The 17,058-nt window shown below is 44.0% G+C and overlaps 1 protein-coding gene across 1 annotated transcript; it reads right to left on the bottom strand.

Moving 5' to 3' along the window:
- Window positions 1-2,085: 2,085 nt before the first annotated feature.
- ctbp1l (C-terminal binding protein 1-like) lies at window positions 2,086-16,151 on the bottom strand. Its single transcript, XM_079351673.1, has 11 exons — window positions 15,923-16,151; window positions 14,917-14,965; window positions 14,500-14,643; window positions 9,955-10,109; window positions 9,593-9,737; window positions 7,906-8,112; window positions 7,556-7,770; window positions 7,289-7,419; window positions 7,079-7,206; window positions 5,920-6,037; window positions 2,086-5,818 (listed from the first exon to the last, which is right to left on the bottom strand). Exons 3-11 carry the CDS (start codon window positions 14,558-14,560, stop codon window positions 5,632-5,634), a joined length of 1,347 nt encoding a protein of 448 aa, XP_079207799.1. The 5' UTR covers window positions 14,561-14,643; window positions 14,917-14,965; window positions 15,923-16,151; the 3' UTR covers window positions 2,086-5,631.
- Between the last annotated feature and the right edge of the window lie 907 nt (window positions 16,152-17,058).

The raw sequence follows: 17,058 nt of genomic DNA, 5'->3' as shown, positions 1-17,058 counted from the left end.
TGTGTTGCCCCTTTTTACTTACATATCGTAACATACTTGATCAAAAAAGTTGAAAGAATGAGATAATTATAAAGCTAAATCAAAGATTTGGTAGTTAGCTCTATTTTACTGTCACACCACTCCAATATTCACCTTTGTGTTTTTAAAAGCAAATGTCTAAAGCAAAGCTCTAGTGATCCATCATCTTTGCAATAGATTTTTTGGAAAAGAATAAACAAAATTAAAACCTGTGCAAACATGTTTTTACATTTGTTAAACTGTAAGCACTGTATATCATCTCGAGAAGAAACATCTGGAAATGTTTGAGCACTGAACCTGTTCACAAAGCAGTGCTCATCGATCATTATTTCTTAGAATTAATTCTATATTCTTGTTAAGGGAGGTTAAAACTGATGAAACCACTGACAGAATTATTTCATCTTATGCTAAGTTATACTATTGTACACTTGCTGTGTGTGTAATAGCAAAGACCATTGCATGAACCATAACTACTGTATTTTGTAATAACTCCTAAAAATGGTGTTCAGGCTGTATGAGAATATTTTAAAACAGCTGCCGTAACTGTAAAGCAATTGTTCAGACAAACATTGATACATCATGGCCCTCTCTTTTATCCCATAGGACTGCAACAGTGTGTGCTGCCTACCAATACTTTATGCAAAGATTATCACAGGCATATCTGCCTTTCTTCAACAGAGGCTGTAGAGAGACATGGCTGGGCTGTAACGTTACCATAGATTGCTGTAAGGAGGTCCCAGTACAAGGGGGAACACTCGAGATGAGCGAGCAAAGCTCCTCACATGAACCTTTTTTTTTTTTTTGGAACACAATGTTTCCCTGTCACACAGTTTTACCCTCTGTTTAATGAACGTGCTGCACATACATAGGCCGAAAGACACATGCACAAACAGGATCCTAGTGACATGCATTAATGAAGAGATGTCAGAGTGAGGGAGCTGTACCCAGCAAGCGCTCGAGAGCAGTTTGGGGTTCAGTGCTTTGCTCAAGGGCACCTCGGCAGTGCTCAGCAAGTGGATTGGTACCTCTCCAGCTACCAGACCAATATTCCAGATTTGACCCATGCGGGGACTTGAACCAGTGACCCTCAGGTCCCACAAAAACAAACGGAAAAGAACAAGTCTGTAGAAACTTGAGTTGAGGATTGGAGGGATACCGGTTCAAGTCCTGGTAGGGACCAAAGCAGATTTGTATTGCTGCTGAACTAGTGCAACACTTCTCAGATATTGCCGCAGCGTCTCTGGGCAAGGCACTGAACCCCCAACAGCTCCAGAGTGCTCCCAGTGTCCAGCCTCCTCACTCTCACATGTCTCCATTAATAAACGCCCACGGGTCCCTTCGATGACCTGATCTATTTTGGGCCGATGTGTGCGAGTTGTTTAAAGGCCAATTTCCTATATACAACTAAAAATGTGATAAACATAAAAAAAACACCAAAAAAACACATATTACAAGTACTAGAACAAACAAAAAAAATAATCAATAACTAATAATTTGTAATTGGGTCAAACAGTCCATCTGACAGATAGGAGTGCATGATGTCAGCCTTACTCAAGTGTCCTTAGTCTCTGCCCTGCAGCCTAGTGAATGTGCCTCCAGTCAGTGGACTTCAGCTTTCAGTCAATTTGCTCCATTTTAAGACATGGCTCCTGGTTATGTGCATATGGTAGCAATTTTGGGGCTGATAACATCCCGCCCCTCTCTGCCCTGTGGGTCCACTGAGAAGCCCCTTTCCCGTATACCCCATCTTGCCTGCCCACTCGTAAAACTGTGCCGTTTCAGGCTCTGTCTTACCTCTTGTTGCCATATAAAAAACCACTAGCAATCTGCAATAGCAAACCATTTTGTTTATGGCAAAAATGTCTGTAAACACAATGTCCTGAAGCTGCTCAGTGGAATAAGCAGGCACTGGCAGTGGACATAAATAACCACCAACTTACTGACCACTGCTGTCAAGGAGAGAACTTTTAAAATTATCACAAGAAAGTTCAAAGTTCATTCAATGAAAGGACTTAAGAGAACAGAAAAAAAGTAGTAGTTCCTTTTGCAAAGATAAAAAAGAAAGCATTTTTAATTTTAAAGATTTTATTAAAATACGGTGTGGAGTTTACCATCGGAAGTTACCATCACAAACATGATTGTTTCTAATAAAAAAGTAAACAAAACAAAATAAAGCTTAAGAGCCTATAGTTACAGGAGATTTTTTTTTGTTTGTTTTTTTGTTTGTTTTTGCAGTCTGGTGAAAGAAAAAAAAAATCAATTCACAATGAGAGTGAGTGGAAAAAAAACATGTTCACATGTTGTAAAAATACATTTCCCAATTTTAACATTACACACAGTCACTTTCAAACATTCATTCATTCCTTGTTAGATGGTTAGATGTCAGTGCCAAACGAAAGCAAAACAGGAAAAAAAAAAAAAAAAAAAGTTCAGACCTGTGCACAATAAGGGAGGGGGCAATTTCTAAAAACGCAGGAGGCTGTTCTGCATTTAGAGGGCGGAAAAACTTGGGACGACGGACACGAGACAGAGGGCGACTGCTGGAGGATATGTGTGCATTTGTACCCTGAGAGAGAGAGAGAGAGAAAAGTGACCAAATCTTAATTATCAGCTTCTTCTTCTTCTTTTTTCTTTTTTTGATAGACCACACCAGTGTCCGCTATGCCCCCCCACCCTCGGCTCTGAAAAAGATGCGTTTCGAGCCCCAGGGTGTCAGTGGTGCTTTGATGGGTTGGGGGCATTCTCACACCCATGAGTGAAATATGAGCTTTAGCTTTGTGAGCATACACACTGTGCTTTTCTGTTAGCAGACGCACATACACACTGATGCGCAGAATAAAACGTTCAAAAACTAGACAACCAGAATTTGTAGCAAAGTTACAATTCACACTGGATGTACGTGTGTGTGAGCCATGAAGAAACTGTCTACACAAGGCGGAACGTGGTTCATCAGAGCAAAGAAAACTGCAGAGTGGTGCAGCGTCGCGCCCGTCAGGGTGTGAGGAGCTTTTTCGACTGGGTGCGTCTCCTGACTTCACCTGCTGTGGTCAACTGTATTAAGGCAGTGAGTGGTTCCATGGCGACTTTCTATTACAGCTACTTAAACAGGGGGAGAAGAAGTAAGGCCCAGTGATATCAGCTGGAAAGGACAGTCGGGTTAAGACGAAAAATAAGAAAAAAATAAAATAAAAATCACCAGGAGAGGGACTTCTTGTTTTCTCTGAAATGTTTCAGTACAACATGTAGAACACAGACAGCATATCCACAAAATGAAATCCTACGATAAAACAGAATGGTTTCCATAACAGTGCACTGCTGAACTGAAAAATATATATAATCATCGTTAACAGCAAAAAATTTAAGATTACTAATAGCTAGTAATCGGAACTATTGGGGTTATTTTTTAAAAATATATACTCATCACATGACAGAGGAATCTAGCATCTCAGGACACAGACATGCTCCATGTCTCTCATAGACTCTGAGGGGAAAACTGTACATCACTGGAAAACTGACCACGACAAAGAAATGGCAACTTGGGTTGAAAGGGGAGATGGGGGGAAGGCCAGGGAGCGGAGGGAAACAGCAAGATGACACAAATTCTTTAAGCCAATAGCATTTCCCCTAAAAAATTACCTCACATGCACTATAGTTAGAGCAGCCAGACAATAATGGAGAGTGGGTTCAAAGGAAACAAAACAGCATCTACTACTACTTATCTAGTAAAAGAAAATTAGCAGATCACGGGACCGCCTTTCGTTTTCTCTTTGTCTTTCCTCAGCCAGAAATATGGAGGTTGAACACGTCAACTAGTCTGAAGTCGAAGAATGGGAAGGCGTTGTGCTGAAATTTCCACGAGGAAGTTCAAAGTAAGAAAATTAACTTTTTTTTTTTTTTAAAAGCCTGAGTATTTGGTGACCTATAGTGAACCTTAAAATATTTTTGTTCAATTATTTCATGGGGCAATGTTTTTTTTAATTATTTATTATTGTATCATTACTGCTACAATTTCACAACCCTTCTGGTAAAGAACAGTAAAGAAGAATCTAGAAAATCTGTACAAAAAATAAAAGGGTATGCACGGTACATTCAATATCTGTTACTGAGGTACTAGAAAGGTGTTCCCTTGACACCAGGGCAACAGCGTCAAAGAGTTACTCCGAGGGACCATTCCTTTGGAAAGACAATAGCTTGTTATAACAGGGTGAGGGAACGTACAAACGCACACACACGCACACACACACACACGCTGACCCATACACACATAGGCACACACACCACTGTCGTCAACAAAGCCAGCATGCAAGAACACTGTCCCCTCACTTCTACAGGGAAACTAAACTCTGCTGTCCCCTCACACTTAAAGGAAGTGAAGGATGAACACTTGTTCATGGGCTGATGTGTGGGGATGGTCCATGACGGTGGAGGGTGAGGAGTAAAGGGTGGGTGGGTGGTTGGGTGCAAGGAGGCGGGGTGCAGTGAGGTCTTATCAAATAATAAGTCGATCCCTGGCCGTCCGTCATGCCTTCTGACAGCCAACTTTGTGACCGTCCATGTGAGTGGGTTTCTCTCTAACAGTAAGACAGCGCCCTCTGCTGGAGACACATCGTGCATGTTGCTGCTTTTGGACAGCACGCGTTAACAACCTCACAGACGGCACTCCGGCTGCCGACTGTGAGATGGAAATTCATGAACACGGGCCCTCGTGTAAGACTCTCAGAGCTGAGATTTCAGGACGAAACAATAAGAGGCAGAGCATGTGTGAATACAGGGATGACTGTCCGGTCACAGCGATTTCAAAAAAAAAAAAAAAAAAAAAAAGTAGAAAGGGATCTTGGGTATTACTATATCTGTTGTGTGATCTGAAGAGAAACACTTTTGACAGCCTGAGAGGGCTCCGCACTGACAGCACCACAGATCCATCTGCTGAGCAAGAAGAGGACTGTAACAAGGAGAGCCGAAGGGCCAAACGGAGGAGGGTCGCTCGACTCTCTGTGACGAGGGCAGGGCGTACTGTTTGTGGTTCTGAACGGTTTACTTCAGTACACAGATGAGCCCCTTCACGAGAGAGGGAGAAAAAGCAAAGAGGAGGAAGAAGAAGAGAGCAGTAACATGAGCCATTAATGTACAAAGGGGGGGGGGGGGGGCTTCAACCTGTCAGCCTGCAGGAGGCGGCAGCCTGTGAAGCCTCAACTCAGAAATGCTATTTTTTCAACAAACAAACATTTATACCTAGAACCACAACAGATCAACTTTCCATTAAAACGACCAACTAAGGATATAAACCAATCCAATCATTGAATCCTTGAGAACAGTTATTGCTGACGTCATGGGGGAGTGAAGGAGGGAGGGGGTGAGAGGGTGTGATGAGGACAAAGATGGAGGGATGCGTGTGTTCTCTGGGGGTGGTGGGTGGTGGGAGGGGGCTGGTTGTGGGTAAGTCACTCCTAGGCTGGTTATGCGATCTGAAGAACACGACTGTGTGTGGCTCCACATTGGGTCAAACTGGCCCTGCCGATGTACTGAGGGGGTCCGGGCGATGTCTGATGCTGGGAGTGGGGGGGGGAGTTGGTTTCCAATGGTGACGGAATGTGCTGGCGGCGGCGGAGGGGGCTATTGGTCGGAGGGGATGTCTCTGTCGGCTTCAGCCTTAGCAGATTGCACCGGAGAGGGTGCGTGAGGAGGGTGGGAGACGGGGGCAATGCCGTGTGCCAGGTTGCCTGTTACAAGGCTCTCGACCCCCCCGGCTGCTCCAGAGAGACCCCCTGCTGCTGCAACATTGATCAGACCAGGAGGAAATCTGAAACACAGATGACAAGAGAGAGAGAGAGAGAAAAAATGACTGCAGCTCTTGGGACAAAGTGTGACCGATCTGTCGTCCTCTCCCATCCCTCTCCTCACCTGTAAGTGGCTCCGTTTAGCTCTGGGTGAACGGTGGCGGCCTCCATGCTGGGCCACGGAGAGGCTGCCATCAGATACTCCTTATTCACGCAGTTCTTCAGGCTGTCCGGGATGCGCCCTAGAGAAGCAAAGCACAACTTTACACTTGGGCTCCCCCTCCTTTAGAAGACACCATGTCACTGTGTGTATTATATTCCTTACAACTAGGGGACACACACACACACACACACACACACACACACACACACACACACACACACACACACACACACACACACACACACACACACACACACACACACACACACACACACACACACACACACACACACACACACACACACACACACACACACACACACACACACACACACACACACACACACACACACACACACAGCTGTAAATACTGCTACTCCCCAGTGTTTCTGAACATCACTGCTCAGAAAAGAATATGGGTGTTTTCACAAGCAGCAACTTAACACAGACGTCTTAAAATAAGAAGAGAGATGCAGGTTTTTTTAAACCACACAGATTCATGAAGCTTCAACAGACTGAGTTCTCTTCAGTGGATTAATGATAAAGGTTTGGTTTAAAAAAAATTCTTTCTAAAGTTTTGTTTTTTTTCCTACAGATTGATTCACCGGTAGGTTCCTCTTTCGTTTTGGGACCATTTTAGTGTCTCTGCTCATCATCCGCAGTACTGTACTGTGAAAGAAACAAAGATGTAGCCTGTGTGGCTCCACATGTAGCTAATAGTTGAACCCACTGTATGATGAAAGCACGCTCAGTAACAGATCAGAGAACACTTTTTGGATAAGCCTTCTGAGATGTCTATTCCAGTTCAAGCCTTTGCAGCAGGACAACTTGATACTGTTTTTAAACGTGTGTGCAGTAAGGACAGAATCATCCACCAATCACCATAAAGCTCATTTTACAGGACAACTTTCTTCAGCCCAGATATAAGCTCCCACTGCTCATCAGTCACATCACCGTGCAGGTTACTCCCACTTCAACACTTCAGCATCCAGACAATTCAACTCTTGATTTTGCATGTGTACCATTAATACTGATGGATTTGTGTACAATGTATTTACATTAATCTGTTGACTGAAATCAAACCATCAGTCTTGGTTCTTCTGTGTGTAAAGTGTCTCACCGGTGATGGCACGGCGGACCTCTCTGGCTGCCTCCTCGCGAGCCTCCACAGACGCCTGCTCGCTGTACCAGGATGTGTGAGGGGTACAGATCAGGTTTGGAGCGTCCTTCAGAGGGCCTGTTGAAAAACTGTCGACAAAGAACAAGACCGAGAGTTACACTGAGAACAATGAGGGGGTTCGATCCACGCGCAGTATTCTCATTTCTTTACCTGAAAGGTTCTGCCTCGTGGACGTCCAGGGCGGCCCCTCGTATCCGGCCCTCTTTCAGGGCCTGAGCCAGTGCTTTCTCATCAACCAGTCCGCCTCTTGATGTGTTCACCAGGAAAGCTCCCTGACGCATCTGAAAAGCAGAGTCGAAGACAGTGAGAGCGCTGTGGTGAGCAGACGCATCAAAAACAGAAGGGGCGGTACCATTTAGCATCAGGTCACTGTGCTCAACTCCAAATATGGGAGGAGCAAGGGGGGCGTCAACACACCTGTTTGATGGTAAAGTCATTGATGAGGTGGTGGTTGTGCTCGTTCAGGCTGCAGTGCAGGGACACGCAGTCAGAGTGGATGAGGAGGTCCTGCAGAGTGGCCATTCGCTGAAGGCCCAGCGAGCGCTCCACGCCGTCAGGCAGGTACGGGTCATAGAAGATCACGCCGAAGCCGAACGCCTTGGCCCGGAGAGCCACCGCTTGGCCGACACGCCCTGAAGAGAGACGCAACATTCAGTCACTGCGGAATCCAACTTTATTTAAGCGGAAGATGTTCAGACTTCCAGTGAAACCATCCAAAGAACTTCAACACAGAACTATTGACGAGAAGAAAAACACCATTTACTCACCGAGTCCAATAATGCCCAGCGTCTCTCCCCTGATGCGTGCGGCGCCGCCTGCCACCTCCCTGATCTGCTCTACGCTGGAGGCCCGGGTTCCCTCCCTGAGGGCCTGGTGCATCCAGGTGACTCTTCTGTACAGGTTGAGGATTAGACATAGCGAAGTGTCTGCTGTCTCCTCCACCGAGGACGCTGGCACATTACACACAGCAATGCCTGGAGAGCGAACGGACAGAGGGAAGACATTAAAGCAAATTCGTTGTGTTTCGTAAGAGATGGTGGGATAAAAGCATCAGGAAGACTTCCAAGAATATCAGTCTATGCAACAATGCCCCCAATCTATAACCTGTTGTTAAATCAACTTGTATCAAGAGATACTGATTCTGATTTCCGACCTCTTTAAGGTCTGACATGTCGGTTCCAATTTTGGTCGATTTCTCTATTGACAATATTTATAATTTAGAATACCAAGAGAAGTTGGAAAAACGATGCAGTTCATCGTTTTCAGCCCCCCCCCCCCCCCCCGGTCACACAGCGCTCTCTGCTGCAGTAATGTTCAACTTTTGGAAAAGCGCAATATCATCAATATCGTTTCTCCCGACCAATCACAATCAAGACTTCTGCCATCAGCTCTGTCTAGAGCAATGGCGAAGGAGAAACTGACATGACTCATCTTTTCAAGGGTCCACTTTCCTGACCTGCAACTGCTAATGCTAGGACATACGCTTATTACTCACAGCGTACTATTTGATGACATTCTGGACATTGACCTGCCACATGGCAGACAGCCAAGTACTCACCAGACAGAAAATCTACACGCACACGTTTATAGTTGAATCAAGTAGTCTTGCTGCAAAGGTTTGAAGTGGAATGGATCGATGTGAACCTTGATACCGTTGAATTAATTTTCATCTGCTCCCCTTTTAATCTTTACATCCGACCTGTCTAAATGAACTCTCAGCGAGAGAAGTGACAAATAAGACTGACCCTAAAAGAAACACGTGTGCGATACTAACATGCAAATGAAGCCTTTTGAACCATTTAGAGACTAGACAATGAGGAATAGAGAACAAACCAAATTATTATTATTTTTTTAATAGTCCAACCTCGAACTAACATCGCCATGTGGGGTCCGTTGAGTGTTCACCTATGAGATTTTTGTCTTTAATCTTCTACTATAGTGAACCACAGCACGGTCGGATGATTTTGACGTCACTACCTTTACGCTTCATGGCGGACAAGTGAGAGCTCTCCAGAAGACGCGTTTGTCTTGAAAGTCAAGACAAACACTGTAGTTTCATTTAGCCCCTTGTAAGCAACCGCCTTTTTAAGTACGTGTAAAAACTTCAAAATTCAAAAGTGTTATCTAATGTGGTTTACGTTGTCTAACAAAACGCAAAAGTCTCTTCAGCTTGTGTTTAACACAGATCTTATTTCAGGCATCAAGCCACAAACCCATTCAAGATCCCCACTGACTCCGAGAGGACAGACCCCATGGCTTCTCAAGATACTCGTTTGTCTGTAAACAAGGGCAGCACGTGAAGTTTTGACCAGGGGTAGAAGTCCTTTTGCTCCCAGTTACATAGAACTTCAATCAATGACAGCCAATGGGTTCGCAGATTAACTCTCGGCTGACAGCTCCCCCTCCCCCCCCCCCCCCCCCCCCCCAAGAAAGTGTAAAATGCTCCACACTCACCAAGCTCAGCAGCTGCTTTGATGTCGACATTGTCGAAGCCGGAGCCAATCCTGACGATGACTCGGAGGCCTTTGAATTTCTCCAGGTCATCTCTGGACAGAGTGATGGTGTGGTAGAGAAGAGCGGCCACTGCCTCATTTAGAACCTAGAGAGGACAAATGCATCAAATAAAACATGTGTCCCGAACTCTCTCTCTCTCTCTGTGTGTGTGTGTGTGTGTGTGTGTGTGTGTGTGTGTGTGTGTGTGTGTGTGTGTGTGTGTGTGTGTGTGTGTGTGTGTGTGTGTGTGTGTGTGTGTGTGTGTGTGTGTGTGTGTGTGTGTGTGTATATGAGTGAGTGAGTGAGCGAGTGCTGGACTCTACCTTCTCATGAATCTCTTGTGTGGACTGGGCGTCACAGAAGGCCACGGTGGCCACATCTTTGAGGATGGGCATTTCCACAGTGCAGTCACGCCCGTCCAACAGGGCCACCAAGGGCCGCGGGTGCATTGGCCCATTCAGGATGGGGGGTCGAATACCTGAGACAGTCAGGAGGAGAAAAAACAAGTTCTTTCGTCTCGCTCTTTTTTAGACGTACAGATGAGTGAGTCAACAGTGAGCACGTGCTGTTTGGTGCTTCCAACACTCTGAAGACAATAACTTATTTTTTTTCTAAGGCATCCAACCTCAACCTCCAAAGGAAACTATCAGGATGACGTGCGTCAGCATGTGTGTTCTATGGTTTCAAAAGTGATGTGTAACTATATCTGTGATGGGGGGGGGGGGCATGGAGAGCATCCAGCGTCCGGGCCTATTTGGTATAGAAGTGCAGCTCTGTTTAGGGAAGACCTAAAGCAGCTTTCATTGATCGGTCCCCTCCTCATAAGGGGAAGGTAAGATTCGGCTTGATCAAGCTATATGATGATATTGATATCATGTTCAGCCTGGAAACTTGAACTGCCACTGTAAGACACGAGCGCGCGCAGATAGAACGGGGGCTGGGATGGAAGGGAGAGAGGTGATGGAGTGTGGCGACTGGGGAAGGGGGGGGGGGGAGAAGTGAGGGGTCTCAGAGAGGAGGTGGGGGGGGTCTGAGTCATGACCTAAATTCTCCTGTCTGGCAGCGTACCTCCTTTTCTATTTCTCTGGTTCTCCCCTTTCCTCCACACATGCCCTATCGGCAAACCTGCACATTTAGCCTCGTGCACCAAAGATTGACCAGAAAAAACCAACAAAGAAAATGTTGCTCATCTGTTGGAAATTGATGTAAAAAATAATTTAAAAAAATGCTGCAATGCTTTGATGTTTAAGATGGGAAATTTGCCGCTAATGCTATCATTTACAAACACTTTTCACAGCTCTCTGTGTCGTCTTCTCTGCAGTTCTTGGCTTGGATCAACCTCACACATGCATCAGTACACAGTATCTGGTCCCTGCGGCGTGACAGGTGTGTGTGTCCCAGGGTGGGGGTGAGATTCTGGCTAACACATTCACTTGGACAGAGGGCAGGAGGTAATGGTGAGACTGCAGAGGAGCTAAGAGAGCAACAGTGGAAAACAAATATTTGTGTACACTTCCTCTGACGTCTGAGCATTTCATTAAAACAGTCCAAGAAGGAAAAAAACGTGAAGCTTGATGCTTTTTGACATTTTGTATTATTAAAAAAAAAAAAAAATCTGCCTTACTCCCTTTAGCAGTGTGATACACATTCATTGCACAACGCTAACAAATGCTAACGTGCCTACTGCTACATGCTGAGTGCACAAAGAGACTCTTGCTATGTAGAAAAACCCAAAGGGAGCCGTCACAATGATCCCCTCTGAAAAATAAGTTCTGGAAATATACAAGCAAGCCTACACACAGAGTAATTTGAGTCAAAGGACACTGGCATACCCGAGGCCTGCTAAGCGCAAGCATGGCCGCACACACAATACAATTCATTCAGTGATTCATTCATTCTCCCTCCCTCTCCCTTTCTTTCCCCTTTCCCCCTCCTCCTCCTCTCCTCTCCTCCTCTGGCCGCAGTTGGAGGAGTAAGAGGTGAGGGGGGAGGGGCAGCAAACGATGATAATGCAGCAAGCAGCGGTACTCCACCCAGAAGCAGCTAGACACACACACACACACACACACACAGGGTTATTCAGTTCCTTCTTAGCGGCTGCGACAACGCCAGACCGAGCTGAACATAAAAGGAAAAACTGAGCACAAGTAGCTGCTCCACACCCAAACCAGAGCAGACCCCCCCACCACCCACAGTTCACAAATATCAAAAACACATGCCAAAATAGAAAACACACGAGTACTGGGCCTAACCTTGCATTATGAAGTCTGTGAGCCTGTCTTCCTCCCTCTCTCTCTCCCTTTCTCTCTCGCCTTACTCTCCCTCTATCGCTCTTTTTTTTCTCTCCCTCTCTGTCAGCCTGCTCTTGGCTGGCTGGATCCCAGCTGTCATCCACGCCCAGACCCTCCCCCACCGCCAGCCACCAATCAGAGGCAGCTCCATTCAGCGCCAGCCAACCAGCACTAACCTCATTAGCATAGCGGAGGCCGAAGGCGGTCTGGGCTGTTGTCGCTTTTTAAAGAGACAGCTGGCCCGTTTCCCTGAAGCCGCGGCCACGACCCTTCACCTTGTCCTCTCGCTCTCACCCGTCTCCGGGGACTCACCCAGACTGTTCCCTCCATTTTAGCACAGCATTATGTCTGATCACCATCGTCTCTCCTCCTCTCAGCTTCAACGCTGAATATAACCTGTTCTCTGCTTAACTCTCCTTGCATACCAACTGAAACAAACTAAACAATCCCCTGCAGCCTGAAACACTTTTCGAGCAACAAAAAAAAAAAAAAAAAAAAAAACCAGGATCACAACTGTACTGCTAATTCATTTTTTACCCCAAGGTCAGACCACAGAATACAAGGATGCTAACCAACAGTGTTTCAAGACAATAAGAAAGCATACAGATAGCCAAAAAAAGAAATCTCCCTTACATGAATGATTACTTAGTTAAAAATAAATAAACAGAATAGCTAATACTTTAGAGCTGGCAAGATGTGTCTTTACACAGTGCAGGCACAAGAAAGTCATAGGGTACTAAACAAAATGTTTAAATGATAGTCATGATAAAAATCAATTAAAGGTTTTCCTATAAAAACAAATCTATGCACTCATCTTTAACTCTTCCATATTAAACATCTGTAATGGCCCAGTAGTAGTGTATGGTGGTGTCTGTATCCGTAGAGAATCTGCCTTTTGTCCGTTTCTTATAATTCTATTATCTTTTTTTGCTGTTTGTGCTGTGTAGGACATTTCTGGGGAAATCCCCCCCCAGTGAGCGGTCTGCAACTCAGAATGAATCAGAAACTCAGTGACAAAGTTAAATGTCAGCTTTAACTCCTTTTTTCCAACAGGTGCTAAATGGTATTTCCTCTATTGGTGTAAAATAAGAAAGGTCATTACAAAATGTTAACACGGGTCAGTATTTGCTGACTCATAAATGAACTAGCCTGCTGTGTCGTGGCTTTAGTAAGAGCTGCAGGTGTGACAGAGAACGCCACAGCGGCGACATAAAGCTCAGCCGCCATTACATCTTTGTACATTCATATTGATAAAACAACAACTTAATGTTGGTGTATCAGTCTGAAAATTTGCGTTGTGTTACAGCGTTGTAGAAGCACAACACGAAGAGAAACAGCCACACACACACACACACACACACACACACACACACACACACACACACACACACACACACACACACACACACACACACACACACACACACACACACACACACACACACACACACACACACACACACACACACACACACACACACACACACACCGTTATTTGGTCCCTTCAGTACGCCTCCATGAAAAATAAGAAAGAAAGAAGAGGTTCTATGTGCAGACAAGTATAGTATCTGTAACCTTTCTGACAAAGTAATTGATATATTTACAATAGATGAGTGATTACATCCATTTAAATATTTGGGAGCCAGTTAAATGCACTGGTCATGCAAGTTATAAAAGATAAGTTTCTACTAAGTGGTTCAGTTTGGTTCGCCTCGGTATGGCACAGATTTTGTGGCGTTTCCATTGACTGAAGCCGGGAAAGATTCCCAAGTAACCAACCCGTACCGTCCTGCTTTTTGGGACCCTTCTGTTGGGGTGCCAAGAATATAGATCTGACCCTAAAGCCCCCTAACCCTGGAGCTAAACACTGCAGTGCGTTGATTGGTCCCGGACGACAGCAGCATTCAATTTGTTTAAAACCCAGCTGATTGTTTTTACGTCTATTTCTCCTCACAACCTTCTCTGAAACAAAGCTGGATTGCGTTTTGTAACAAAAAACCACATGCCACAAACAGTTTCTCATTCAGAGGTGTGTTCATTGTCCTGATATCAAGTGCCCGCAGCGCCAAATACTATGAAGTTATTTTTCTTCTGTCGTCTCCCTGTTCCTCTCTCTTAAAAAAAAAAGCCAGCAGCAGTGGTCACATTTGATTCCTTATCGCAAATAATATATTGTTAGTTTCTAAAGAGATAAGCTGGAGCTCTGTCCTTTCTTTTCCTCTTCTCTCTCTGCCTACACTTACCTTCTTTTCTCCTCATAAGGGGGAAAAAAAGGGATATCAACAGCAGCAGTCACATTTCAGTAACGGCGCACTGCCACTGTTAAATTGATATAGGAGAAACTGTCGCATTTTTCTTTGTTAAATTTATTATTAGATGTCGCCTACCAAATATGGCACGGTTGGCTGTGGAAACGTAAACAGGATCAGGCTTTGCCAAACCAAAGCGTACTGATCCATACCAGACCGCTTAGTGGAAATGGGGCTTAAGTAACACTAACATGTCAATAACTAATATACTTTAGAAAACTAGCTTCTACAAATGTACTAATATATTTAGTGTTTCTGTAACTCTCACCCTCACAGATGCGGTCAAGTCTCTGCCGCTTGACCTGTTTGTGTTTGTCCATCAGAGCCATAGGCCGGGCAGTCTGAACCTGGGACAGGGAAGAACAGATCCAAGTGTTGAGGAGCCCCTTTACTGATGTCCGCTTCGTTTCCCCTGCACACGTACGAAAAACAGAAGGCAAGGGAAAATACCTTAATGGAAAAATTCAACGGATAAAATTTGGATACAGTAAGAAAATTGGTTATAACTTAGGAAATAAGTGTAACAATTAGAGTAACATTAAAGGGTAAAATTGCTATTTAGGACTATTGGGACAAAACAAACAAAAAAAATAAAAATAAAATCCTAACAAATTACCCACAACTAATGTATCGGAATAAAAATAATTCAATGAAATGTAACCCAGAAAAGTAGAAAGACACTCACCTGGAGAAGTGTGTTTGCTGTTCCGACCAGGTTAACAAATGTGTTTACACTGTAAACAAACAAAAAACATTCAGATTATTTCATAAAGTCTGTATCTTTGAATGTGGTTTTTATTAAAGGCATCTGTGTTTTAAATGCCGGCGGGTCTCTGCATTAAGTAACTCTCAACTTTAAGACTTCCCTGTTTGTTTTATTAAACTTATAACATACTGATACAACATGTGGGTCTGCTTCACTTTTCACGACTACCTCTGATTTAAGTATATAATTTTAACAGCGGAATAAAAAAGATACCAATATCCAAAGATATTAAAGTAGACTGAGTTTTCATTTTTAAATAAAACACTCCAACATTAGCAGCTAAGTTACCATTGAATAGCACACTAGCCGATGTTGCTAGCTAACCCGTTTCACAGATTACAAGAACGACAGACATTTATATGTCCCATAAAACTACCAAACTGTCCAGCCTTTACTCGGTGACAAATTAATCCTATTTTTGGAAGCCCTTTTTTTACGTTTTTGTGTCTGCTTTAACTTCTGATAGTCAACTTTAACTAAAAACATAGCAAGAGGGCTATCGTAAGCTAATCGATTATGCTAGCAAACACACAAACACTTGAAGACTTTAAGTAGATACTATTTAATTAAAAGTTCAATCACACACTAATCCCCCTCAAACACATCATTTTAAGTTATTTAGCTACGCACATGTTGATTAATGTAAAAGAAAACAATGCCCTAGCTACATTTATGAGGCGTTTGCAGCAGAGCTAATGCTAGCTCGTTAGCCAGCGCCGTTAAGTAGCGTGAGTGAGGGGGAGATCTGCAGCTCTTTCAGTTTGTTATCAACGAGTGGCGCTACAATGTGAAATATCTGACCCACAAGCTCAATAAATACACAAAAACTCTTCAGGGAGAGGTTATTAATCCGCACGTTTGAATTCAAGCTCTATTATTATAGCAAACACGTGAGCACGTGGTGTAAAAATGTTGAGTTATTTACCCCAGATAAACTCTTTGAAGAGTGCAGAAACAGTGTGCGTGAGTCGGTGCTGCTGTTCCCTCTCTCCCGATCGCCATGAAATTAGACAAAAGAGGAAGTGGCTCGTCTGTGGGGGGTCAGGACGTCTGTGAGAAAAAAAAGCATTAGTGGACTGGAAGGAGCGCCCTCATGTTACACGGCGGATCAGCTCTATCTGACAAACACATGGCACTCTGTGTCAATAAGAAACTTTCTTCTACTTTTTAATGTTACCAAAGATTTAACAACGTACTGCTCCACAAACAAACGATAGATTATTCTATTTAGGAACAGAAAATTAAAGTCCGTGTACGCAGTGGAATTCATGTTGTAATATAACATGCCAGTTTAAGGGGTATTGCTTAATTTCATTAAGAATGAACATAAAATACTTTAACTCACTCTCCCACAACCTACTGTGAAAAGTTTTGTTATACTCCCTTTATTAAAGGGGACATATTATGAAAAATGCACTTTTACAGTGTTTTTGAACATATATGAGGTAACTTGAGTGTCTACTGGCACACAACATTTTAAATACATTTATCCAGTCCTTTGTTTGTGGTTTTCCTTAGTCTTGCCACACAGAAACATGCTCCCTTTCAAATTTTCACCGTTTGTGACAGTTTGTGGATTCTGGTAAGAAAATACCCTCCCCTCCCCTGGTGCCTCCACCCATGGACTCCACCTCCAGCCTAGAGCAAAACTTTTGCACAGTTCTGTTATTTTAATTCTAGCTACAGAGGAGTGATGTCTATGGGAAAACTCAGGGGGGAGGGGTCTCATTACATTTAAAGAGACACACACCAAAACGGAGCATTCTGAGATCTGGTTTCTACAGGGTCATAAACCTCCTCTGCTGCTTAATTCATGTTATATTTTGACCAGACCACAGCACAGATGTTTCATTTAGAGCACAGGGGACTGATTGAAGAGGTGAAAAAGGGGTATATGTCCCCTTTACAGGTGCAGTTTCTAAATTCAGATCAGGCTGAAAACTGAATATTTAAATATGAAGCCTCTGTATTACTCCGACATCGGCCACTGGGTGTCACAATAATCTAAAAACCGATAGTACTACTATTTACTTTTAACAACAAGCAGACATATAAAATAGA

The sequence above is a fragment of the Symphodus melops genome, assembly GCF_947650265.1.
Source record: "Symphodus melops genome assembly, chromosome: 9".
Classification (NCBI taxonomy): domain Eukaryota; kingdom Metazoa; phylum Chordata; class Actinopteri; order Labriformes; family Labridae; genus Symphodus; species Symphodus melops.
Note: the sequence above shows the minus strand (reverse complement) of the source record. Positions and strands in the feature narration are given on the sequence as shown.

Excerpts from the sequence above, each read along its gene's own strand:
- ctbp1l (XM_079351673.1), bottom strand. The coding sequence starts at position 14,560 with ATGGCTCTGATGGACAAACACAAACAGGTCAAGCGGCAGAGACTTGAC. Across the intron at positions 10,110-14,499 it reads ACTTGACCGCATCTGTGAGG|GTATTCGACCCCCCATCCTG; the intron begins GTGAGAGTTACA and ends TGACTGTCTCAG. Across the intron at positions 7,771-7,905 it reads GCTGGGCATTATTGGACTCG|GGCGTGTCGGCCAAGCGGTG; the intron begins GTGAGTAAATGG and ends GTCTCTCTTCAG.